The sequence below is a fragment of the Hypanus sabinus genome, chromosome 29 (genome assembly GCF_030144855.1).
Source record: "Hypanus sabinus isolate sHypSab1 chromosome 29, sHypSab1.hap1, whole genome shotgun sequence".
NCBI lineage: Eukaryota > Metazoa > Chordata > Chondrichthyes > Myliobatiformes > Dasyatidae > Hypanus > Hypanus sabinus.
In genome coordinates this window covers 10,891,843-10,916,955 of record NC_082734.1, presented here as the reverse complement: position 1 = coordinate 10,916,955, position 25,113 = coordinate 10,891,843, and the positions used below count along the sequence as shown (strand labels likewise).

Sequence of the window (25,113 nt, the reverse complement as noted above, 5' to 3'; positions counted from 1 at the left end):
TACCATTCATTTTTTTTTTATTAAAACATGTAAGAGCATTTCTATCACAAAAAAGTAAAAAAAAATCAAGTAGTTCTAAACAAGCTAATGAAGAATTTTCCTCTAAGGCTTGTATTTCCGACCCAGAACTGGTAATGCTACCCTGAACTAATGGTGAAATGGACTGGTTTCTTATCTCCCCTCCCAACTTATTCTCCTACAAGTTGAAGAATAAAAATGTAGGTGTATCTAAACTGCGTGTAGTGTCATTAGGACAAAGAGCCAGGAGGATTAAGCCAGGTTTCATTTGCCAGTCAGAATATAAAGTTAACCGCTATTCTCCCTTCCCCCACCTCAATAACGTTAATAGGTTCTGCCAGATCTACTAAAATCTAGGAGTGGCTTCTCTGACAACCACTTGGTATAGTGAAAATTCAGCTTCTGGGAACTTGGCAGGAAAATCCATTCCTTTCAGCCATGCAACGATGGCAATATGATTCAAGATCTTTTTTTAAAAAAAAGCATTGTCCTTCTGTGGATTATTCAACTTGCTACTGTTCCAAGTCACATTAATATTTCAGCATCTCAACAGGATAACCTATTTAATCTGTGTTTGACCTTTTTTTTGTATGTTATCTTAAAAACAGGGAAATAAAAATACTTTAGTTCTCACTCCTGCAGCTCTTGTAACCCTAAAAAGTCCTTGGAGTCGTTGAAATGTCCACGTGCAGAACTTGTCATCAGCGACGAGTTGCGGAGGACTGACATACAGCTGGATTTGGAGAACAGAGGGAAGGTGGGTTCAGTGCTGCCGTTCCACACACAGTTCAGTTATGTGCATTTCCACACACACACCGCCATGTTGCCCCCAAAATACATGTACAGAATGTTCTTCATCTCATGGGTGACTTCAAACCCAAACCCTTCACCAACCACAACGTGCCAGGAAGCTCCAAACCTCTTGTCCATGGTTTCTTTGATCATTTTGGCTGCAGTCTAGGAAAGAGAGAAAATAAGTTTAGGAAAAGAATAGGAAAATAGATTACCAAAGTGGGACTTATGAACCACAGCAACATTCTGTGGGCTACATACAGTACTTCAAAATATACCTCTTTCGAATTACTCACTGTAATCTGCAGCATGCAATTTCCCTTTAAGCAATGTACTTTTAAATGAACTATAGATTTCACAATCTTCTGAAAGAATCAGCAGGCAGGTATAGCACCTTTTAAGCAACAAAAGTTCATCGCCCTGAGCGGATGCAAGCCAGGAAGAGGGGACTCCAAGCCAGGCTGAAACACAGAGGAATGAGACCTCTTCTACCCAGCAGCTTGCTAGCAAATGTGCAGTTGCTGGAGAAAAAAAAAAATGAGGAACTGAGGGCAAGATTGCTGTATTGAAAGGAAATGAGAGATTGCTGTGTTCCATGTTTAACTGAGACATGGCTTACTCCCAGCACACCACATATGGTGATCAGACTTGAAGGCTTCCCAATTCAAAGGATGGACTGAACTCTAATGTGGCAGTTCTGTTGAAGTCATGTTCCCCGACCTTGAACATCTGTGGTAGAAATGGTTAAAACCAGTGTATGATGGGATATTTGACCAGTCTGGTGCAGCTAGGCTTAAGACTGCTGATGCGGGGGACGTCACGTGATGACGTAGGGTCGAGACGTTGGGATTCCAGCTCCCTCGCAAAAAGTAATGAAATAAGGTTTAAATGAAGAAGAGTTAACAAATATCTATTAGAAACTACTTATAAGCAACTCAGGATTATCTTTTGATATGGCTCCTAAACTGAAACAGAAGAAAGCTACTACTTCGAAGACTGCGCAAATCGGCGGGGAAAAAGGCCTAGCCGTCTTGGCGAAGCCTCGGACTCAAGTTGGATCTTCTCCCGACGAAGTGCAAGGCACTTCTGATGTTGCGGGAAAAGAAGTTGCAGCAATGTCGGTGGTCTCTAAGAAGAAACGGCAAGAACAATGCATGCGCGAAAGTATGCATGAACAGATGTTAACAAAAATACAAGCTTTAACTATGGTTGGAAGTGAAATTGAAAGTGAGTCAGAAGTTGAAACAGACTCTTTGGGAAATCCAGAAGAAAAAGAAAAGGAAGAGATTAAAGGAGACATAAAAGATATCCTGATATATATAATCAATGAATTAAAGGTTATAAGAAAAGATATGGTGAATGAATTTAAAGCTATAAGAACAGATATAAGAAGCATACAGAATACACTTGACAATGTGGTGGAAGAACAAAAGAAGATAGATAATAAAGTTATAGAGATAGAAGTAAAAATAAAAGAAAACACAGAAAGAATAGAAAAGATAGAATACCATAAGCTTGCCTGGTCAGCAGAAAGAAAACAGATGATGGAAAAAATGGATGCGCTTGAGAACTCTAGTAGACAAAATAATATTAAAATTGTTGGTCTTATGGAAGGTACAGAGGGAGAAAATCCAATAAAATTCTTTCACGAATGGATTCCGGAAATTTTGGAAATGAAAGAAGGAAGTCAAGTAATTGAAATTGAAAGAGCACATAGAGCTTGAAGACCACAACCTCAACAAGATCAAAATCCGAGATCAATTTTGATAAGATGTTTAAGGTATCAAGATAAAGAAATTATCTTGAAGGCAGCTACTCAAGGTGCTAAAAAGAGAAATGGGCCATTGATAGAAGAAGGGAAAAGAGTTTTTTTTTATCCAGACATAGGCTACGATCTGTTGAAGAGGCGGAAGGAATTTAATGCAGTGAAAAAATCTTTATGGGAAAATTGATAATTTTCCTGGATAATGGAGGAAGAAGATTCTTCATTGACCACCGGAAAGTGGAGGAATTTGTACAAGAATTACTTGATGCCCATGAAGAGGATAAAAGAATTATAGAAATGAAATGGACTAATGATGAAGACTGAAATAAGGTTGGACCTGATGGACATTTATAAGAAAAAAAACAGTCGAGGAGTATTAATTGAGAGTAGAGACATTAATTTTTTTTTCTTTTCTTTATTGATATATTTTTCTTTTTTTTTGCGGGGGAGCTGGGGGAGCTCCTGATCGATAGCTGCGAGTTTCACGTTTACAATCATGGCGATTGCCATGACCCGTAAAATGGAGGGGGGGGTAATGTTGTGTTCTTTTTATTCGCAACATTAGTGGGGGGGCATTTTGTGTTTTTTTTCTTATATATTAGTTATCTTTTTTCTATTTTTCTTCTTCTTTGCCTTGATGATTGGGGAGAGACTCATAACAACATGGGGAATTTTAAAGAATTCCCAAGGTACTATGAATGATTAATTTACTTAATTTTTTAAGTTTTAATGTTAATGGAATTAATGGACCTGTGAAAAGAAAAAGAGTTTTAACATATATTAAGAAAATGAAAGGATATAGCTTTTTTTTTTACAAGAAACACAATTAACAGAAACAGAGCATAAGAAATTAAAGAGATTGGGTTACAAAAGATAGGATTAAATACATAGATCCTTTGAAGATAAAATTATAGTAATTGGGGAAAGTAAAAAATAAATATCAAAATTATTTTGAACTCCATGGAGCATGTGGGGATCCTCCGATATCCAGGCAATCTTTCTCTTCTTTCTTTAGATAAGGGTTGGGGGGGGGGGGAGGGTTAAGGGGAGGGGGGAGGGTTAATATTATCTTTCTTACTATTTTACTATTACATTTATTCGTGTAATTTCTAAAATTTAATAAATAAATATTTTTTAAAAAAGACTGCTGATGCATGTCGAGAATAACCTTGGAATGATAAGCGCAGTACCAGAAACTCCAATAAATAAGATACTATGCCCCTGGAACCAGGAGGGAGGATGCTTCAGGGGGTAAATTATGAGTCCCGATACCAGAAAGCAGGAAGAACTGTTAGACTTGCACTGAGATAATCGACAAGTCTTTTAAGCAATTAATCATGTACTGACCGTGGGATGCCAAACAAAGTTATGTAAAGTTGTTTACCTTGCTGTATAAATATGAGTCCTGTATAACCTAAAAATCAGAGTTCTGGTGGCAGTGGAGACTGCTGCAGACTCTCCATGATATCATCTTAACAAACTCTAAACAAAACTCGAAGTCAATCCGGTGTTCTTAGTGTTTCCACGACAACACCTAATGATCAAGTGCATTCCATTCTATTTACAGTTGGCCCTCTTTATCTGTGGGGGATTGGTTCCAGGACCCCCTGCGACAAAAAACTCTGATATTCAAGTGGTTTTTAGGGCCCAGCGGAACCCCGGACCTTATTTAACCTGTCTCAGTACGGTGGACTTTAGGACCTGGCGCAGCTCTGAATCTGCAGTGTTTCTGTTCACGAAAATAATCACAATCGAAAATAAAGTGGAAGTAATAAAGCAACCGGAAAGAGGTGAAACACCATCCGACATTGGAAAAGCGCTAAGCTACCGTTGGTCAACAATCGGAACAATTTTAATGGAGCATGTGAAAGGCCCTGCCCCGATGAAAGCTAAGCAATGCAGTTGTTTATTATTGAAATACATACATTTCTTAAGTGTTTTATATGCATAGAAAGGTAAATTGTATACTAAGACAAACGTTTGACTAACTGACGCTAAATAATACCGGATGTACCTGTTCCGACTTCAAATCCGACTTAAAGACGGACTCGGAACGGAACTCGTTCATAACCAGGGGACTGCCTGTACTTTTAAATTATCTCTAGATTACTTATAATACCTAATACAATGTAAATGTTATGCAAATTGTTGTTATACTGTATTGTTTAGGGAATAATGACAAGAAAAAAATAGTCTGTACATGCTCAAACAACGAGTGCTGGAGAGAGAACTTCTGGGTTTTCCCAATCAGTGATTGGTTGAATCCAGACATAGGGAACCCGCGGATAAGGAGGGATGACTGTACTTGGGGAGTTCTTGTCTGTGATCCTCACCGGAGTTTACATACCACCAGCGGCCAAGCTCCTGAGATATTGCATGATACTGTCTCCAAACAATCAACAGTCCATCCCGATACATTTCAAATCACAGTCATGGACTTCAAACAGGCTTGTTTAAAGAAACCCCTGCCTAATTACCATCTCATATAACCTGTAGCACCAGAGGACCATTGTTTGTGCAAGATAAGGAATGCCTATCGCTCCAAGCCCAGACCAAATTTCAGAAAATTTGATCACTTGGTTGTTCATCTCCTACCTGAATACAGGCAGAGGCTAAAGAGATTAGGACAACAAAGAGGTGGTCATGTGAGGCAAAGGAGCTTACATCACGTTGATCTTAATCGACTATCGTTCGGCATTCAATAACTAATCAATAAGCTTCAAGACCTCGGCATCAATAACTCCTTGCGCAATTGGACCTTCGATTTCCTCATTGGCAGACCACAGTCAGTTCAGATTAGCAATATCTCCTCCACAATCTTCATCAGCACAGATGCACAACAAGGTGTGTGCTTAGTCCCCTGCTCTACTGCTTTACACTTCTGACCGCATGGCTAAACACAGCTCCAATGCCATATTCAAGTTTGCTGACAACACCAAAATTAAAAGTGATGAAGAATCAACATACAGGAGAGAGACTGAAAATCTGCTGAGTGGTGTCATATCAACAACCTCTCACTCAATGTCAGCAAGTTCAAGGAGCTGATTATTGACTTCAGGATGAGGAAACCAAAGGTCCATGAGCCAGTCTTCATCCTGGGATCAGAGGTGGAGAGGGTCAGCAACTTTAAATTCCTCAGTGTTATCATTTCAGAGGATCTGTCCCGGGCCCAGAACACAAGTGCAACTATGAAAAAAGCACAGCAATGCTTCTACTTCCTTTGGTGTTTGCAAAGATTCAACACGACATCTAAAACTTGGACAAACCTCCAGAGATGTGTGGAGGAGAGTATATTGACTGATTGCATCACAGCTTGGTATGGAAATATCGATACCCTTAAACAGGAAATCCTTCAAAAGGTAGTGGATACAGCCCAGTCCATTACAGGTGAACCCCTCCCCACCATTGAGTGCATCAACACAGAGCACTGTCACAGGAAAGCAGCTTCCATCATCAGGGACCCCCACTACCCAAGTCATGCTCTCTTTTCATTGCTGCCATCAGGAAGGTGGTACAGGAGCCTCAAGACTCTCACCATCAGGTTCAGGAACTGTTATTTCTCCATAACCACCAGGCTCTCAAACCAAAGGGAATAACTTCACCGGCCCATTAATGAAATGTTCCTACAACCTATCCTCTTACGCTCTCAATATTTATTGCTTATTTATTTATTATTATTATTTCTTTCAGTTTGTCTCCTACACATCAGTTTTAATGCCCAAGTAAGTACAGTCTTTCACTGATTCTATTACAGTTACTACACTATTATGGATTTATTGAGTATGTTCGCAAGAACATGTATCTCAGAGCTGTATATGGTGACACATAAGTACTTTGAAAATAAAATTATATTGAACTTTGGTTATGATACAGAGAATTAAGCCACAACCAGAACAGCATGAAGAAAACAAGAGGCCACAAGTTGCTCCACTATCTAGTATTTCTAATTCCACAATACGGTTGAAGACAAAAAGCTGCTACTCCTAGAGTCCCATGCCATTTTGTAACTTAGCTGACCCATTGTGACCCAACAGCATCACGCACTCAAACATGCTGATTAAATATGTTTCTGGTGGATGAGAATCTGGCCATTCATTTGAACTGTTTAGGAATACAGCCCAAACCTGGAGCTGATAAACTGCCATCCAGACGAGAATCAAAACTCCTTGATGGTGCCATGATGGTCGATAAACCATGAACAACTGGCATGTTACTGGATACTTCTGATCCCTCATTTCTGCTCAATGTTTGGGGAGATATCATCCAGGAAGTTTGTTGTCAACCTCTGCTGCTTTACTTTCCAATAGTTCAATCGATTAAAGTTGCACCAAAGTCCGAGTCGAATTTACTGTCATACACCCAAGTTTGGGTAGGCACAGGTGCAATGAAAGGTACTTGCGGCAGCAGAGGTACACAGCAGATACACTCAGTAATACAAGTTTGTGGTCTTACACTGCTGCAGCCCACCCATGTTTGAAGTGCCATGTATTTATAGATGCTCTTCTGCACATCACTGTTGTAACACTTTTTTTTGAGTTACTATCCCCTTCCTGTCAGCTTGAACCAGTCTGACCATACTCCTCTGACCTCTCTAATAAACAAGGCATTTTTGCCCACAGAACTGCCGCTCACTGAATGTTTTTTTTGTTTTTCACACCATACAGACTGTTGTGCATGAAAATGCCAGATCAGCAGTTTCAGAGATATTCAATCCACTCCGTCAAGAACCAACAATCATTTCACTTAGATCACATACCTTCCCCATTCCGATGTTTGGTCTGAACAACTGAACCTCTTGACCATGTCTGCATGCTTTTATGCATTAACTTGCTGCCACATGATTGACTGATTAAATATTTGCATTAACAAAGTGTACTTAATGAAGTGGCCACTGGGTGAGTGTTATGGGCCTTGTCAGGGAGACACAGCAATGATAGAGGGCAGTTAAAGATGGAGGAACAGTGACGCCAGAAAGAACAACAGTCTACAAATCAGTGAATTTGAATGGATTGAAGATAGTGGCAGCAGACAGACTAATTGTTTTTGTTCCTGCCGAAGAGTCTCGGCCCGAAACGTCAACAGTGCTTCTCCTTATAGATGCTGCCTGGCCTGCTGCGTTCCACCAGCATTTTGTGTGTGTTGCTTGAATTTCCAGCATCTGCAGATTTCCTCATGTTTTTAGTTTTGTTCTTGTTGTGCTCTTGGAGATGGAGGTGGCAATTTTGAGAAGACACTCTGTTTTCCATTTTGTGAGCTTGAATTGTTTGGCTTGATCAGGATTTTAAAGAAGACAATGATGCTCCAGGTAATCTGTTGGACTAGAGATCATTTCCAAGTAAGAAGTTATTTGTGAGATGTTCTTTAATTGGATTTAACATTTAGGTTTGTGAATGTTGGGGTTGGTGCCTGTCTGGAATTATTCAAACTTGTTGCTGATTGAGAACAAAGAACCATAAATTATCGATTGTCACATGATGGGAATAGGGCAATAAATGGATGCTGGCTTGGAGCACAGCCAATAACAAGGTTTTAAAGGCCAGACACATGACCTGTGACTAATGACATTGGAATGCAATATTTGAATTGATAAGGAATGGATATAAAAGTGGTTGCTTTGTGTGTGCTGGCAGCAGTAACTTCGAAGAACAACCATCGCAGATACAAGCGTCAGCAACCCTGTGTGGAACATGTGGCAAGTGAATCAGGTCTACGAGGAACACCTATCCAGCGTAGACTCCTTTGCCTGGGTAATACCTTTGCCTATTTAGGAGAGTCAGGGATACTTAATCGGTGCACACAAGGTATTGAGTTTATGAATTCACGTGCTTGTTAGTTTAACCAACAAAGGTTGTTGTCAGTAAATACAGATCTCTCTGTGCCTCTCTGATCATTATAACAAGGGGTGATTCTTATAACGTGCCTTCCCACACAAACACAATGATTCTGGAGATCAGCCCATGGCCAACAATTGGGAACCCTTCACGACCAAACCCCATTATAGTATTATGGGTGGCACACCAGCGTGGTGCTTCGTGCAGTGCTTTACAGCACTAGCTGTAAGATCGGGGTTCAATTCCTGCCGCTGTCTGTAGGTTTGCACATTCTTTCCTGCGGGTGCCCCAGTTTCCTACCCCTTTGAAGTTGTGGGCATCCTAAGCTGGCGTCGGAAACATGGCAACAGCTGCGCGCTGCTCAGCACAATTCTCACTGGTTTGATTTAATACAAAATAATGCATTTCACTGTATGTTTTCATGTACATGTGACAAATAAAGCTAATCTGTAGCAGTACAAGAACCAATACCACTATTCTTGGGGAAGGAGGATTACCAGTAACAACAACATGCAGAAAACAAGGGTGTATTAATTGGTAAAAATACAAATGAAAATACATTAAAAATAATGGATTGAGAGGTGCAAACCACCATGTTTTAGATGGAGTTAGCAACCATCACAGCTCAGTCCATCACACAAAAGGCCCTCCCCAACAACGAGCACATCTACATGGGAGTGCTCCTACTAGAAAGCAGCATCCATCACTAAGAACCCCCACCATCCAGGCCAGGCTCTCTTCTCACTGCTGCCACCAGTACAGGAGCCTCAGGTCCCACACCACTCGGTTCCCCTTCAGCCTTCAGGCTCCTGAACCAGAGTGGATAACTTCACTCACCACAACACTGAACTGCTTTCACAACTCATGGACTCACTTTCAAGGACTCTACAACTCATGTTCACTGTATTACTTATTTATTACTTGTTTTTTTTAATTTTCACAGTTCTGTACATTGGTTGTGTGACATGTGTGTAGTTTTTCCACCAATTCTATTGTATTTCTCTTTTCTACTGTGAATGCCTGCAAGAAAATGAATCTGAGCAGTATATGGTGACATATTCGTACTTTAGGAATACATTTACCTTGAACTTTGCATTGTTGGCACGTGGCCTAGTGGATAATATAGACCTGTCAGAGCAATTATAGACCTGTCAGTTTGACATCAGTGGTGGGTAAATTAATGGAAAGTATTCTTAGAGATAGTATTAATAGTCATCTGGATAGACAGGATCTGATTAGGAGTAGCCAGCGTGGATTTGTGCGTGGAAGGTCAAGTTTGACAAACCTTATTGAATTTTTTGAAGAAGTTACGAGGAATGTTGATGAGGGTAAGGCAGTGGATGTAGTCTATATGGACTTCAGCAAGGCCTTTGACAAAGTTCCACATGGAAGGTTAGTTAAGAAGGTTCAGTCGTTAGGTATTAATGCTGGAGTAATAAAATTGGTTCAACAGTGGCTAGATGGGAGATGCCAGAGAGTAGTGGTGGATAATTGTTTATCAGGATGGAGGCCAGTGACTAGCGGGGTGCCTCAGGGATCTGTTTTGGGCCCAATGTTGTTTGTAATATACATAAATGATCTGGATGATAGGGTGGTAAATTGGATTAGTAAGTATGCCGATGGTAGGAGGTGTTGTGGATAATGAGGTGGGTTTTCAAAGCTTGCAGGGAGATTTATGCCGGTTAGAAGAACGGGCTGAACGTTGGCAGATGGAGTTTAATGCTGAGAAGTGTGAGGTTCTACATTTTGGCAGGAATAATCCAAATAGAACATACAGGGTAAATGGTAAGGCATTGAGGAATGCAGTGGAACAGAGAGATCTAGGAATAACAGTGCATAGTTCCCTGAAGGTGGAGTCTCATGTAGATAGGGTGGTGAAGAAGGCTTTTGGAACGCTGGCCTTTATAAATCAAAGCATTGAGTACAAAAGTTGGGATGTAATGTTAAAATTGTACAAGGCATTGGTAAGGCCAAATTTGGAATATTGTGTACAGTTCTGGTCACCGAATTATAGGAAAGATATCAATAAATTAGACAGAGTGCAGAGACGATTTACTAGGATGTTACCTGGTGTTTCAGCACTTAAGTTACAGAGAAAGGTTGAACAAGTTAGGTCTTTATTCATTGGAGCTTAGAAAGTTGAGGGGGGATTTGATCGAGGTATTTAAAATTTTGAGAGGGATAAATAGAGTTGATGTGAATAGGCTGTTTCCATTGAGAGTAGGGGAGATTCAAACGAGAGGACATGATTTGAGAGTTAGGGGGCAGAAGTTTAAGGGAAACACGAGGGGGTATTTCTTTACTCAGAGAGTGATAGCTGTGTGGAATGAGCTTCCTGTAGAAGTAGTAGAGGCCAGTTCAGTTGTGTCATTTAAGGTAAAATTGGATAGGTATATGGACAGGAAAGGATTGGAGGGTTATGGGCTGAGTGCAGGTAGGTGGGACTAGGTGAGATTAAGAGTTCGGCACGGACTAGGAGGGCCGAGATGGCCTGTTTCCATGCTGTGATTGTTATATGGTTATATGATAAAGCATCGGTCTAGTGATCTGAAGGTCACTGGTTCGAGCCTCAGCTGAGGCAGCGTGTTGTGTCCTTGAGCAAGGCACTCAACAACACATTGCTCTGCGACGATACCGGTGCCAAGCTGCTTAGATCCTAGTGCCCTTCCCTTGGACAACATCGGTGGCGTGGAGAGGGGAAGGCTTGCAGCATGGGCAACTGCCAGTCTCCCATACAACCCTGCTCAGGCCTGTGCCCTGAAAACCTTCCAAGACACAAATCCATGGACTCACAAGACTAATGGATGCCTATAAAGAACTTTGCATTTTATTCTCCTTGGCAAGCAGGAACACAGTTCATGTGATCACTATTTTCTCCCTTTGAAGAGCACACAGATTTGGTGCTGTGGCAAAGTTCTACATGCTGGCAGGCTATTTCACCAGGAGGGGCATCATGGAGACTTTTCAGACACCTTAACAAAGGAGGTGTACCATCCCACCCACAAAAAATGCCACACGAGAACTTGACAGACTCACCTCATTATTTGCAGAATATTTTTCGCAAGCCGTGACACACAGTTCCATTGTCTCAACCTTCATTTCCTCTGGCATATCGCAATGCTGGAAACAAATGACTGGGATGAGTAGGAAATTCTCCTGAGTCAACAAAACTTTAGAATTCTGTACCTCAGAGGTATTAAGGCTGCATTATTCAATACATTCAAGGCTTTTTTCCCCCGTTTTTGAGAATTAAAGATTTGAAGATCACATCAACCACGAGCAGAGCTAATTTTATGTATTTATTTAGAGATACAACACGTAATAAGCTCTTTCAGTCCTTCAAGCTGTACTGTCCCACAAACCAGATTTAACCTTAACCTAATCACAGGACAATTTGCAATGACCAATTAGCTATCTGGTGGGCCTTTTGACTATGGGAGGAAACCGGAAGACCGTGGAAAAGACCCATACATTTCACAGGGAGGATGTACAGAGATTCCTTGTAGAGGACATCAGGATTGAACTCCAAACTCCAACAACCCAAGTTGTAATAGCGTTCCGCTATACGCCACCATAGCACCCTGAAAAGCAGAGCAGACTCAGGAACTGTATTGACTGCTTGCTTCTTGTTGCCTTGCTTTGAAGAGATTAGGAATCAGCTTTCAATGAGGTGAAATCTCTCAAGGGACTGAAGCCACAACTAATCTCTACAATGATCTCATTTCCCTTAAACATCTGGGAACAATTACACAAATAGATTTATATTTTGTTTCAGAGGGATCTATTGCTGGCTCGAATAATCCTGAACTGCATCTTACACAGCAAATTGTCAAACTCCTTAATAACCTCAATGTACTTTTCATCCAGTCTCTAAAATGCATCCTTTAGATACATTCACATTTCCAAGATTTCTAGAAGAGATTTTCTCCAGGGCAGATGTTTAAGATGCTTGATGTCCTCAGCGCTAAATGTGCAATTTGATCAAGGAACTTCCAGTTTTACTCTGATCTGTAAATGGGGCCTGCAACCATCATCAAGGTGCTGAACTTAGGCTACATCCACACTAGACCGGATAATTTTGAAATCCCCAGTTTTGCATAAAAACAATAGACGTCCACACTATGCGTTTTTGAAAATATCTCTATCCACATTGAAATGGAGATTTCAGCGAATCTCCTCCTACTGCGCATGCACAGGACACATCTACCAAAAACAAGCGACATGTTTGGTGTCGAATCTTGCCGTAAAAGTGCACGTTTGTGTAGTTACAGACTAGAAAAACTTAAATCGACGTACAGCTGTTGGCTCGCGTGCAGGAGAACATAAAACTAAAAAAAAACAAATACTGGAGTGTATGGAGGCAACCAACAGGAAGTTCACAGACAGCATGACCAGGCTGAAGACGAACATTGAAAAACTGACCAACTCTGTTGCATTAATAAAGCACCTTGTTAAATGTATAAAACATGTCTGTGTCAGTGTTATCTTGTATTTCCATATAATCTTACATTAGGCTGTTACAGATCTATTGTCAGAGAAGTACCTGCATAAATAGGTAAACCACCTTCATACGATCAAGGACAGAAAACAGATCAAAGTGAGTATACTTATTTATTCAGTAAGTTATGGGTCAAAGTATTTGGTGAGTACATTTCTAACTTTTCTGGCTTCAGTCTCGTTGCTGTCTGTTCTGAAATTGTTAGGTTGCATTCAAGAAAACAATGAAATAGCGCTTTGCTGTCTGATAGCTTTTTCAGAAGTCTCGGTTACGCTGTCCACACTGATCTGCCCAAGCAGTGTTTTCAAAATTACACACCCTGGAGAGCGTTTCTGAAAAGCTCCGGTTTCGGGGGATGAAAACGCCATTTTAGTGTGGACAGAGGGTAAAAACGAAGAGAAAAAGCTTCGGTTACAGATTTGTCTGGAATAGTGTGGATGTAGCCTCAATGACTCTCTGGCAGAAGCCGGGGCCAACGGCTCCTGGACCACTTCACTCGCTTTGGTAGCTCGAGTCGGTGGGCCAATTTTTGGGGATTCTGCAGTTTGACATTTAATGTTCCGTGTGTTATTCGTTCGCTTTTTGTTGTTTGCGTGATTTGTTCTTTTTTAATTGCACGTTTAATGGTCTTGTGTGGGGCTTTTCTTTAAAAGAGTATATTGTGTTTCTTTATTTTGTGGCCATTTACAAGGTTGTATACATACTTTGAACATTAGATTGTATAAGTGACTTGCAACTAATGGATTTCTAAGATAATCTCATACAGGAACACACCATGGCACCTCTCTGTCACCCTCATCTATTGAACAAACCAGGTCCAAATACCCTACAGTCAGTTGTACAGCCCACAAGCTCTTCGTTCCACCACATCCAATCAAACCTTTTTGCCCATCTACACCAATTTCATTTGCCCTCATTAATACTATTTAAGTGTCTGTCAACATGCCCTCTTAGTATGGTTTAGGGTCAGATTTTGCAGGGAAAGAGGGCAGTCTCAACGTGAAGTCAATAAAAAAGACAGAACTAAAACCGTGGGTGCCATGGTAGCATAGCAGCGCAACATTATTACAGCCCGGGGTATTATGGATTTCAATTACGGCACCGTCTCCAAGAAGTCTCCGTACATCTGCACCATGGAATGTGTGGGTTTTCCTTGGGTACTCCAGTTTCCTCCCACAGTTGAAAAACATATCAGGTAGTTAACTGGTCATTGTAAATTATCCCATGATTAGGTTAGGGTTAATTGGGGTTGCAGGGCTGCTGGGGCGGTGTGGCTCAAAGGGCATAGGGCCTACACCGTGCTACTTTGCTGAATAAAATAAAATTAAAAAGTAGAACTGCAGCTGGAATATTAGATTGTTTAAATTCAACAAGTGTCTAATTACCACAAATCACAGCAAATTTACATCACTAACCAGCATCAACCACTAATGGAACCAAAAATCAATAATGCAAATGGTATCAACTGACCTTGTGGGTAGACAGTATTTAAATTTGACCTAAAAGATGCATAATCAAGCAGCAAGAGCTAGAAATGTGAAATAAAAGTAGAAGGCACTAACATGCCTGAACGACTGGTGTCCTGTTGCACTCACCTCAATAATGAGCAAATGCTTTGAGAGGCTGGTTACGGATTACATCTGCAGTTTGCTACCACCCAAACCGGACCCCTTACAATTCGCCTACCGACACAACCGATCGACAGATGACACAAAAGCCACTGCTCTACATACCAGCCTTACACACCTGGAGAAGGAGACTTACGTGCAAATGCCGTTTTTGGACTACAGTTCAGCATTCAACACCATAATTCCATCCAGGCTGAACAAGGAGTTCAGAGTCATTGGCCTGCACCTTGCCTTGTGTAACTGGATCCTGGACTTCCTGTCAGATTGCCAGAATATTGTAAGAGTGGGTTCTCTCACCTCCAACCCTGTGACTCTCAATACAGGAGCCCCTCAGGGCTGTGTACTGAGTCCCCTCCTTTACTCCTGTACACCCAAGTCTGCTAAGTAAATTTGCCGTCAACCCTTCATTGACTGGCCTCATCTCAAACAATAACAAGGTGGTCAACAGGGAATAAGTCATCTCTCTGACACAGTGGTGTCAAGAAAACAACTTCTCCCTCAATGTCGCAAAAACAAAGGAGCTGGCTGCGGATTACAGGAGGAATGGAGATGGGCTAACCCCTATTAACATCAATGGCTCTGGGGTTAAGAGGGTAAACAGCTTAAAGTTCCTCAACATCCACATCACCAAGGACCTCATGTGGTCTGAACACACCAGCTGTGTGGTGAAAAAGTCACAACAGCACCTCTTTCATGTCAGATGGTTGAGGAAGTTTAGTATGGGCCCCCAAATCCTAAGAACTTTCTACAGTGGCACAATTGAGAGCATCCTGACTGGCTGCATCACCGCCTAGTATGGGAACTGTATCTCCCTTAATCGCAGGACTCTGCAGAGAGTGGTGCGGACAGCCCAGCGCATCTGTAGTTGTAAATATCCTGAATCATGAGAAGTTCACAAGGACAGGTGTGTAAAAAGGGCCTGTAGGATCACTGGGGACCCGAGTCACCCCAACCACAATCTATTCCAGCTGCCACCATCCAGGAACCAGTACCGCAACTTAAAAGCCAGGACCAACAGGCTCTGGGACAGCTTCTTCCACCATGCCAACAGACTGATTAACTCACGTTGAATTGAGAGTACTCTATACTACACTGACTGTTCTATTTATTATAAATTATAAATTACTATGATTGCAGATTGCACATTTAGATGGAGTAATGAAGGATCTAAGAAATAAAGTCAATTCAATTAGCAATAGGTCAGACACATCTGTGAAGGCAAAGACATTGATTTTCCGATTAATTGAGAATGTTAAAGTGACACGGCTAGTAGAGATTCTGCCTCAGAACTCCAGTGGCCTAGGTTCAATCCTGGACTCTGTTGCTGTCGATGTATAGTTTGTATATTCTCCTTGTGACCATTTTTACAAAAATGTTAACTCCCATTTTTTCCCCACTCCCAATGACACGTAGGTTGGTAAATTAATTTGCTGCTATAAATTGCCTCTCCAGTGGAGATAAGTGGTAGAATTGTGTGTGTAGGGGCCCTGCATGTTTTCTATCTGCATTGTATACTGTGTTGCTCATTTATTATGGTAGCTAGTCACATGGGTGGGAGTGTGGTATGAAAAAGGGAGTAAGTTACATATTCATGCTTATTCTGGTTAGTTTTTAAGAACAGGGACCTAAATCTGAATTTCTAACTTCAAACAGCTTGAATTGAGATCACTGAGCACCTGGACGATCCCTTCCGCAGCACCATCCTTTGGGGTCGATGCGGAGGGTCAAGGCCTGCGGGGTGAAACAGAAGTCTGGCAGTTATGGGCTGTTGGCCAGATCCCCGGGTCTGTGAATCTCTGAGGCCGCTGGGGTAGCTGGAGGCCCAATTTCAACGTGTCCAAGTCCAAATCGGAGTACAAGAGAGGCTAGAGTCTGAATAAGACTGCTTGTTGAGGTTAGAAGACTGAGAGGGAGGAACATGGCTGTTGTTATTTTATTGCTTATTGTGTTCAGTTTTATTCTGCTGAGCATGGTGGGCATGCTATTTTGGTGCCGAAATGCGTGGTGACACCTGCCAACTGCCCCCAACATACTCTTGGGTATGCTGACAGTTAACATAATTAACACAAACATATATTTTACTGTACATTCCTGGTCACCCCACTATAAGAAGGATGTTGAGGCTTTACAGACGGTGCAAAAGAGGTTTACCAGGACGCTGCCTGGCTTACAAGACTCATGCCATCACAAGAGGCTGGATAAACTTGGGTTGTTTTCTCTGAAGCGCTGGAGGCTGAGAAGAGATCAGATAGAGGCTTATAAGATCACGAATGTACGGAAGATGGAGCAATATGGACGTTGTGTAGGTAGGAGGGATTAGAGTTTCTGATTTGCCTTTTAGCTGGTTCGGTACAACATTGTGGGCCAAATGGCCTGTTCTGTGCTGTTCTATATTCTTTGTATGTTTCGATGCACACGTGATACATAAACTTGAATCTTGATCCAGCACCCTAGGATTGTTCGATTTTCACCCAAGGAGCGACTAGCATGGTTATCGCTGTGATACAACAGTGACCCAAGGGAAAATCTGCATATAAAATTTGAACAGGAATTAAATCCAGTGACAAGATACTCAGAAGTGAAGTTGATCTGTCAGAAGTTGATATGACAGAAGTCCATCATCTCAATCAATACCCTTTACGAATGTCTGCCACACATTGATGCGCAGGTTTACAAATAACCTCACTTGCCCTATTATATCTAATAGGTTTCAGTTATATCAATGACTAAATCAATAAGGACATTCAAAGTATCAATTGATTAATAAATCAATTAAACAATTACTGCCTGTGAAACAGCTTCCAAGCCCAGAGCTCAACAAGATTGAAGGGAGATAAGTTGCCAAATATATGGCTTCAATAAATGGGGCCCTTTTATATACTGAAGGGTAATTTAAAGGGCCCCAGTTATTACTGGATATATGGCTTGGGGTGGTGGGGTGGAGTATAAGGCACTCATCCCCTCCGCTAGCCTGCAGGTCACCCTTGGGCAAGGTGTAGCATATGCTAAGCCCACCTATCGGGGGTCACGCAAGGCCACGAGAGCAGCTGATGCATATCACAAGTCCTGGTTACACAACCACTGATACCAAGCAGACAATCTCTGAAGAATATTGATAATGGCCAGGGTCACCATTTTGTAAAGACAATGCTCAGATGAAGGCAATGGCGATAGAAAAATTTGCCAATAACAATCATGGTCACGGGAATACCATGATCGCCCACATCGTATGACACGGTACATAGAACCATAGTACATTACAGCACAGAAACAGGTCTTTTGGCCCTTCTTGGCTGTGCCGAACCATTTTTCTGCCTAGTCCCACTGACCTGTACCTGGACCATATCCCTCCATAAACCTCTCATCCATGTACCTGTCCAAGTTTTTCTTAAATGTTAAAAATGAGCCCACATTCACCACTTCATCTGGCAGCTCATTCCATACTCCCACTACTCTGCGAAGAAGCCCCCCAGTTTCCTTTAAACTTTTCACCTTTCACCTTTGACCCATGTCCTCTGGTTTGAATGAATGAATTTGGCTTCAGTAGTTAAAGATTCACCTGCTGCTACCTGTGAGGAACATTCAGGCACTAAAAATGTTTTGAGTGAATGGCACACCTAGGGGCCACGGGCGACACAGAATACAGAAGCCGAGGTGGTCTTTGGATTATATGAACTTTCAGCTGCAAGCGGGAACGAAGTTAAAGCACTTTGATGGGAAACTCACTCTGACGATGGGGAAGGTTTGAAGACGTCTGGAATCCGGCTCTTCCTTTTTTGCTTCTGGCTCTGCCATTGCAGACACACCTCACCCCAGCTAGGAGAAAAGGAAAATAGAAACTTAATTTTCTATTTCAAAAAGATGATGGCAATAAATGTTATATTAACTAATCTACTGGATTTTCAGAATATCTAATCACTCTGCTCTCTTTGGTCATTCTTCTTTGAGGGAGAGGACAGCTGGAGATGTTTTACACCAGATAGTGAGGCCTCTGCTGGTTAGAGTCAATCATGGAGGTTGCGTCCTAGCTGTCTAAAAATGCAAGCCTGGCAGTACAATATAAAGAGCAAGCTGTTGCCCATGTAGCAAGCTCCCCACTCCCGCAACCATGCATCCAATCAACCCAAAGTAATAGTAGAGACCGATACAGATTGGCACCAGTAGCATTGCAGGATTTGCCAGTCAATGTAGAATTCATCATAGGACTGCCTTAAGGAGTCCAGTTCTGAATTTTTTTTTCACAGAGTTCACTCCCAAAGCCTTCCCACGAGTGGGTATAGCTATAAAACAGCAGAGGTTTGAGATCAGTGTTTTCCTTCTAGATGAGTTGCCAACCACTGCTGACAAGCCCCATGCAGTGGAAGTTCCAGAATATCTGAACAAGTGCAAATCTACAGAGGGAGGGGGCCTTGATAGAAGAGCAACTTGTGTATAAAAGGAAGTCAGAGGATAGGTGGAAGAGGTAGAGGGTTAATCTGATGGGAGAGGACAATGTAGCATGGAAGAAAGGCACGAGGATGGGCATCAGAACGAGAAGACGGACAGGTCAGGAGAAGAGAAGGGTTCAAAAGGGGAACCAGAATGGGGAATGCAAAAAGAGAGGAGTTACCAGAAGTCAGAGAAGTCAATGTTCATGCTATCAGGTTGTAGGCTAGCCAAATGGAATATTAGGTATGGCCACATCAAGGTAGGAGAGGAGGCCATTGACAGACATGACCGTATAGGAATGGGAAGTCAAGATGAAATGGGTGGCCACTGGGAGATCTTGCCTTCTGTGCTTTACAAAGCAGTCCTCCAATCTACATTTGCCAAGAACATTCATGGTCAAAACCACAATCACTTACATCATAAGACATGGCACTCAGTGATGAAGGTGGTGTAATATGATACACACACCAACATACTGGAGGATCAACAGTTTGAGCAGCATCTATGGAGAAGAATACAGTCAACATTTGGGCCATACCATTCATCAGAACTGGAAAGGAAGGGGGAAGAAGCCAGAATAAGAAAATAGAAGGAAGAAAAAGAGTACAAGCTGGAAGGTGATAGGTGAGACCAGATGAGGGGGAAGGTAGGTAGGTTGGGGAGGGGGAATGAAGTGAGAAGCTGAAAGGTGATATTTGGGAGAAGTGAAGGTCTAAAGAAGAAGGAATCCAACAGGAGAGGACAAAGGACCATAATAGAAAGGGAAGGAGGAATAAATGAATGTTATTTTGGTTTACTCTCAAATGATAACCTTAGCAATCAACAGAATCCAATGGGATAAGATTTACCCAAAAGGCTCCATGGACTTGAGACTTCATCTTAAATTACACAGAGAACCTGGGGGTGGTCTCCATGAGGCAAGGTTGAGAGATTTACTGGAAATGAACTTCATCAAGCTTGGTTTAGAAAGATCAAATGTTGGCATTAAGTTGTTTCTCAGTATTTCTTCCACTCAGATTTTGTAATCCCGAGGAAACCGAGGGGGCCAATGTAGGACTACAGACTCTTCTACAGATGGAGCTGGAGATGGCAGTTTGGAAGAGATAACAGTGGTACACTTCTACCACTGTTTACAGAGGACTTGTGTGCGCACCAGATGCCAGACCAAAATATCATCCGAAATGCTCCATATCCCCTTTCAAAACTCACAGGCCAGGGATTTCCTGAAGTCAGCGGTGGTTCCTGCACTCTCGTCACCCTTTCAAAAGGACACTTGAGTTTTTACTGAAGTCCACCATAAGTTTGTTCTGGGATTTGTCACAGAAAGGAGACTGCTTCACAAGAGTAGAAGCAATGTGGCCTGCCCAACAGTGGCAACCAAATATAATCAGAGCCTCAGTGCTTGGAATGTTGGGTTGATTGAGGGCATTAATGTTAGTTTGGTTACCCTGCCTTTGGCTCACTGATGCCAGAGAAAGGTGCCTGCGTATAACAGACTCTCTCGGTCTCTCTCTCCTACTTGCTGCTCCTCAGGGAAGGTTCCTGCATTCAAACGATCTCTAATTAAGAGCATCCTGAGTGGCTGCATCATTGCCTGGTATGGGAACTATACCTCTCTTAATCACAGGACTCTGCAGAGAGTGGTGCGGACAGCCCATCGCATCTGTGGTTGTGAACTTCCCACGATTCAGGACATTTACAAAGACAGGTGTGGTAAAAGGGCGCAAAGAATCATTGGGGACCTGAGTCACCCCAACCACAAACTGCTCCAGCTGCTACCATCCGGGAAGCGGTACCGCAGCATGAAAGCCAGGTCCAACACGCTCCGGGCCAGGTTCTTCCACCAGGCCATCAGACTGACTAACTCCTGCTGATCTGAGTGTATTTCTATGTTACAGTGACTGTTCTATTTATTATAAATTACTATGATTGCACATTTAGACAGAGACGTAAAGTAAAGATTTTATATGAAGGATGCAAGAAATAAAGTCAATTCAGTTCAGTTCTCTCCGTCAATGCTGTCAGAGAATGGTACCGAAGTTTTGGGTCTGCAGTTTGTGGATTCGACCGTAGTTCACATTATAATGTGCATCCGGTCATCCCTTCCCCTGTTGCTACTTTGGATGACTTTGAATTAGGACGGCCTGAAGATAACGAACACCGTGCTGAAGAGAATATGGACTCTTTCAATTTTGCGTTTTATATTGTTTTTTGCTTGTTCCTTCTTTGAGGATTTGTTTTATGCACATGGGGAGGGGGGGGGTTGATGTTCTTGATGCTGTTTGCGCTGTTTTGTTTTTTTACATGGGGGTGTGGAGGCTTTTCTTTCAACGGGCTCCATGGTTTTATTTATGTCGAGGTAGTCTGTGGTGAAGAAAAACCTCAGGGTTGTATGCTGCATACATACTTTGATAATAAATGTACTCTGAATCCTTTTAAATCCTTCCTAGGAATTTGGTAAACCGAGACAAGCTGCTCCCATTGGGAGATATTCAAAGGTCTGAGGACACAGATTCAAAGTGACAAAGGGCACAGAGTAGCTATGATGTGGAAATGCCTGCAAGTGAAATACTTTGTTACAAGTGAATTAAGGAAAACTACTTGCAGGCTACGGGTAAGTGGAACCAAATAACCTGCTCTAAAAAATGCCAGTACAAATTTAGTGGGCCAAGTTGACTTTCTGATCCGTAATGATTTAGATATTAGGAGGGAGTGGAGAGGTTGGTAAGACAAAGTTAGAAATCAAAAGGTTAAGCACGGTGTGTCTAGTGTCCTGAGTTGCGTATATTTCAATGCCAGTAGTATTGTAGGAAAGGTGGATGACCTCAAGGGGTGGATCAACACCTGGAATTGTCATTGTAGCAATTAGTGAACCTGGTTGCAGGATGGGCAGGACTGGCAGCGCAATACTCCAGGGTTCTGTTGTTTTAGACGTGACAGAGTGGGAAGGATTAAAGGAGAAGGGGTGGCATACTAGTCAGGGAAAATGTCACGGCAGTGCACCGTCAGGACCGACTGGAGAACTTGACAGTGAGGTGTTATGGGTGGAATTTTCAAATAAGAAAGGTATGACCATGTTAATGGGGCTACATTACCCAACAGTTCTAGGGATTTAGAGGAACAAATTTGTCAAGAGATCGCAGACTGTTGCAAGAAACACAACGTTGTGATAATAGGTGATTTTAACTTTCCACATATTGACTGGGACTCCCATACTTTAAAAGGACTAGGTGGGATAGAGCTTGCCAAAAGTGTCCAGGAAAGTTTCCTTCATCAGTATATAGAAGTCCCAATGCTAAATGTGTAATACTTGATCTATTATGGAATGAGACAGGGCAGGTGACAGAAGTTCATGTCGGGGATCACTTTGTATCCAATGATCATAATGGCATAGGTTTCAAAGTAAATATGCAAAGAGAGAGGTCTGATCCACGGGTTGAGATTCTAAATTGGAGAAAGGCCATTTTGGATGGTATCAGAAATGATCTGGCAAGTATGGACTGGAACATGCTGTTTTCTGGAAAAGGAGTACTTAGAAAGTGGGAGGCCTTCAAAAACAGAATTTTGAGAGTACAAAGCTTGTACGTGCCTGTCAGAAAAAAAGGTAAAGATAACACGTGTAGGGTACCTTTGTTTTCAAGAGATATGAAGCTCTGGTTAAGATGGGGGGAGAAAAGGAGGTACATAACAAGTATAGGCAAGTGGGAACAAATGAGGTGCTATGGAGTACAAGAAAAGCAAGACAACACTTAAGAAATCAAGAAGGCTGAAAGGCGGCACGAAGTTGCTCTAGCAGAGGTGAAGGAGAATCTTGAAGCATTCTATAGGCATGTCAAGAGCAAAAGGATTCCTGGGGACAAAATTGGTCCTCTGGAAGACCAGAATGGCAATCCATATGCGCAGCCAAAACAGATGGGGACGATCTTAAACATTTTTTGCATCTGTTATTTACTTGTGAGACGGATACAGAGTCTACAGAAGTGAGGCAAAGCAGCATCAGCTTCACAGACCCTGCACAGATTACAGAAGAGGTGTTTGCTACTCTGAGGCAAATCAGTGTGGATAAATCCCCAGGGTCTAAGAAGGTGTTCCCTGGGACACCAACAGGAGGTAAGTGCAGAAATTGCTGGGGCCTTAACAGTGATTTTTAAACATCCTTAGCAACAGGAGAAGTTCCAGAGGACTGGAGAACAGTTGTTCTGCTAGTTAAAAAATGCTCTAAACAGAAACTAGGAAATTATAGGCCAGTGAGTCTGACATCAGTTGTGCGAAAGGTGTTAGAAAGTATTCTAAGGTACTAGATAAATTTATGTAATTGGATAGACATGGACTGACTAAGGATAGTCAACATGGCTTTGAGCGAGGTAGGTCATGTCTGACCAATGTTAGAGAGTTTTTCCAAAGAAGTTACCAAGTAAGTGAATGCTGTCAATATGGACTTTTGACAAGGTCCCGCATAGGAGGTTGGTCAAGAAGGTTCAGGATGAGGTAGTTAATTGGTTGAGACATCTGCTTTGAGGGAGAAGTGGTCATTGAGGTTTGCCTCTCTGTTGGGAAGCCCATGACTAGTGGTGTGCCACAGGGATTGGTGCTGGGTTCTTTGTTGCTTGTCATCTGTAATCAATGATCTGGATGATATTGTGGTTAACTGGACTAGCAAATTTGTAGATGACACTAAAATTGGGGGTGCAGTGGACAGTGAGAGGGACCTGTGACAGCTGGACAATGGGCTGAAAAAATTGCAGATGGAACTTAATGCAGACAAGTTCAAGGTTCTGCACTTCAGTAGGTCCAACGACGATAAGTCTTACCCAGCGGGGCACTGAGGAATGTAGTAGAACAAAAAGATCTGGGAATACAGGTACATAATTCACTGAAAGTCATGTCACAGGCAGATAGGATCAGAAAGAAAGCTTTTGGCACACTGGCCTTTGTAAATCAATGTACTGAGAACAGAAGATGGGATGTTACGTTTAAGTTGTACAAGACATTGATGAGGCCTAATTTTGAGTTTTGTGCACAGTTTTGGTCACCTACCTACAGGAAAGATGTAAGCAAGGCTGAAAGTGTGCAGGGAAAATTTACAAGGATGTTACCGGGTCTGGAGGACCCGAGTTATAAAGAAACACTGAATAGGTTTGGAATGTATTCTTTAGAATGTAGAAGATTGAGAGGAGATTTGATTGAGGTATACAAAATTATGAGGAGAATAGATAGGGCAATGCAGGCAGGCTTTTTCCACTGAGGTTGGGTGGAACTACAACTAGAGGTCATGGGTTAAGGATGAAAGGTGAAAAGTTTATGGGGAACATGAGGGGAAACTTCGCTCAGAGGGTCGTAATGGGCCTGTTTCTGTACTGTACTTCTCTATTAGTGCAAGCAGCTCGCCAATCGCCTTTACCTCTTCTTTCTAAATATATAAACTCAGCACAATCGGGGCTCTTTTGTTAATAACTTGCCCCCCCCCATGAAATTTGTAAGTTTACTCCGGGGACCACAACATGAATCCTACAATCAAGCGTACTGAAACGGCCGACCCATTACTTTGCTGGCTCTGGGACCTTGTTGGGTTAAAAACGGCCGAGGAGAACCTATTGAGGCCAAAGCTACACCCACAGCCACCTGCCCATTCTCACCAACCAACCACCCCCTCCATCACGTCCCACAGCCATTCCAAAAGCCCCTCACCTCGGTAAACTATACAGCGTAAAGGGGGAGGGGCGATAAACAAAACATTTCCCAGTAAAGAAACCACCCTGCCCCCACTCACCCAGGTAACTCACCTCCGCAGCAACTCCCTCATTCAACTCAAGCCGTTGTTAGGGACAGGATCCGGGTCCTAGTAACAGTGGTTGGCGGAAGTCCCGCCAGTATGTATGTGATTGGCTATTCCTATTCAGATTCCACTGGGCATTGGTTGGAATTACTGCTACTCACACCGCCAGTGCTGGGCGGGGCCTGGGGGTCCCGCCTTCCTCTAGAATTAATTGGCTGCCTCTCCAACATACGGAAAATGAGTGGATAATAGACCCATCAATCACTAGCGGCCTCCCGGGATTCTTTCGGTGAAGATTTAATGAACGGCGAAAAGATTCCAGCATTTGGATCAATGGATTGTTATCATAATTTTAACGGTTTGAGAAAGCAATCAGA

General features: G+C 42.3%; 1 protein-coding gene across 2 annotated transcripts; it reads right to left on the bottom strand.

Annotated features, from left to right (window-relative positions):
- Positions 1-24,839, bottom strand: LOC132382974 (dynein axonemal light chain 4-like). 2 transcript variants are annotated; one of them, XM_059953594.1, is made up of 4 exons: positions 24,744-24,839; positions 18,259-18,348; positions 11,443-11,526; positions 1-975 (listed from the first exon to the last, which is right to left on the bottom strand). In XM_059953594.1, the coding sequence occupies exons 2-4, from the start codon at positions 18,325-18,327 to the stop codon at positions 811-813; spliced, it is 318 nt and encodes a 105-aa protein (XP_059809577.1). In that variant the 5' UTR covers positions 18,328-18,348; positions 24,744-24,839; the 3' UTR covers positions 1-810. The 2 variants fall into 2 exon arrangements, with proteins under 2 accessions (XP_059809577.1, XP_059809578.1); XM_059953595.1 differs by having other exon boundaries at positions 24,731-24,754.
- Between the last annotated feature and the right edge of the window lie 274 nt (positions 24,840-25,113).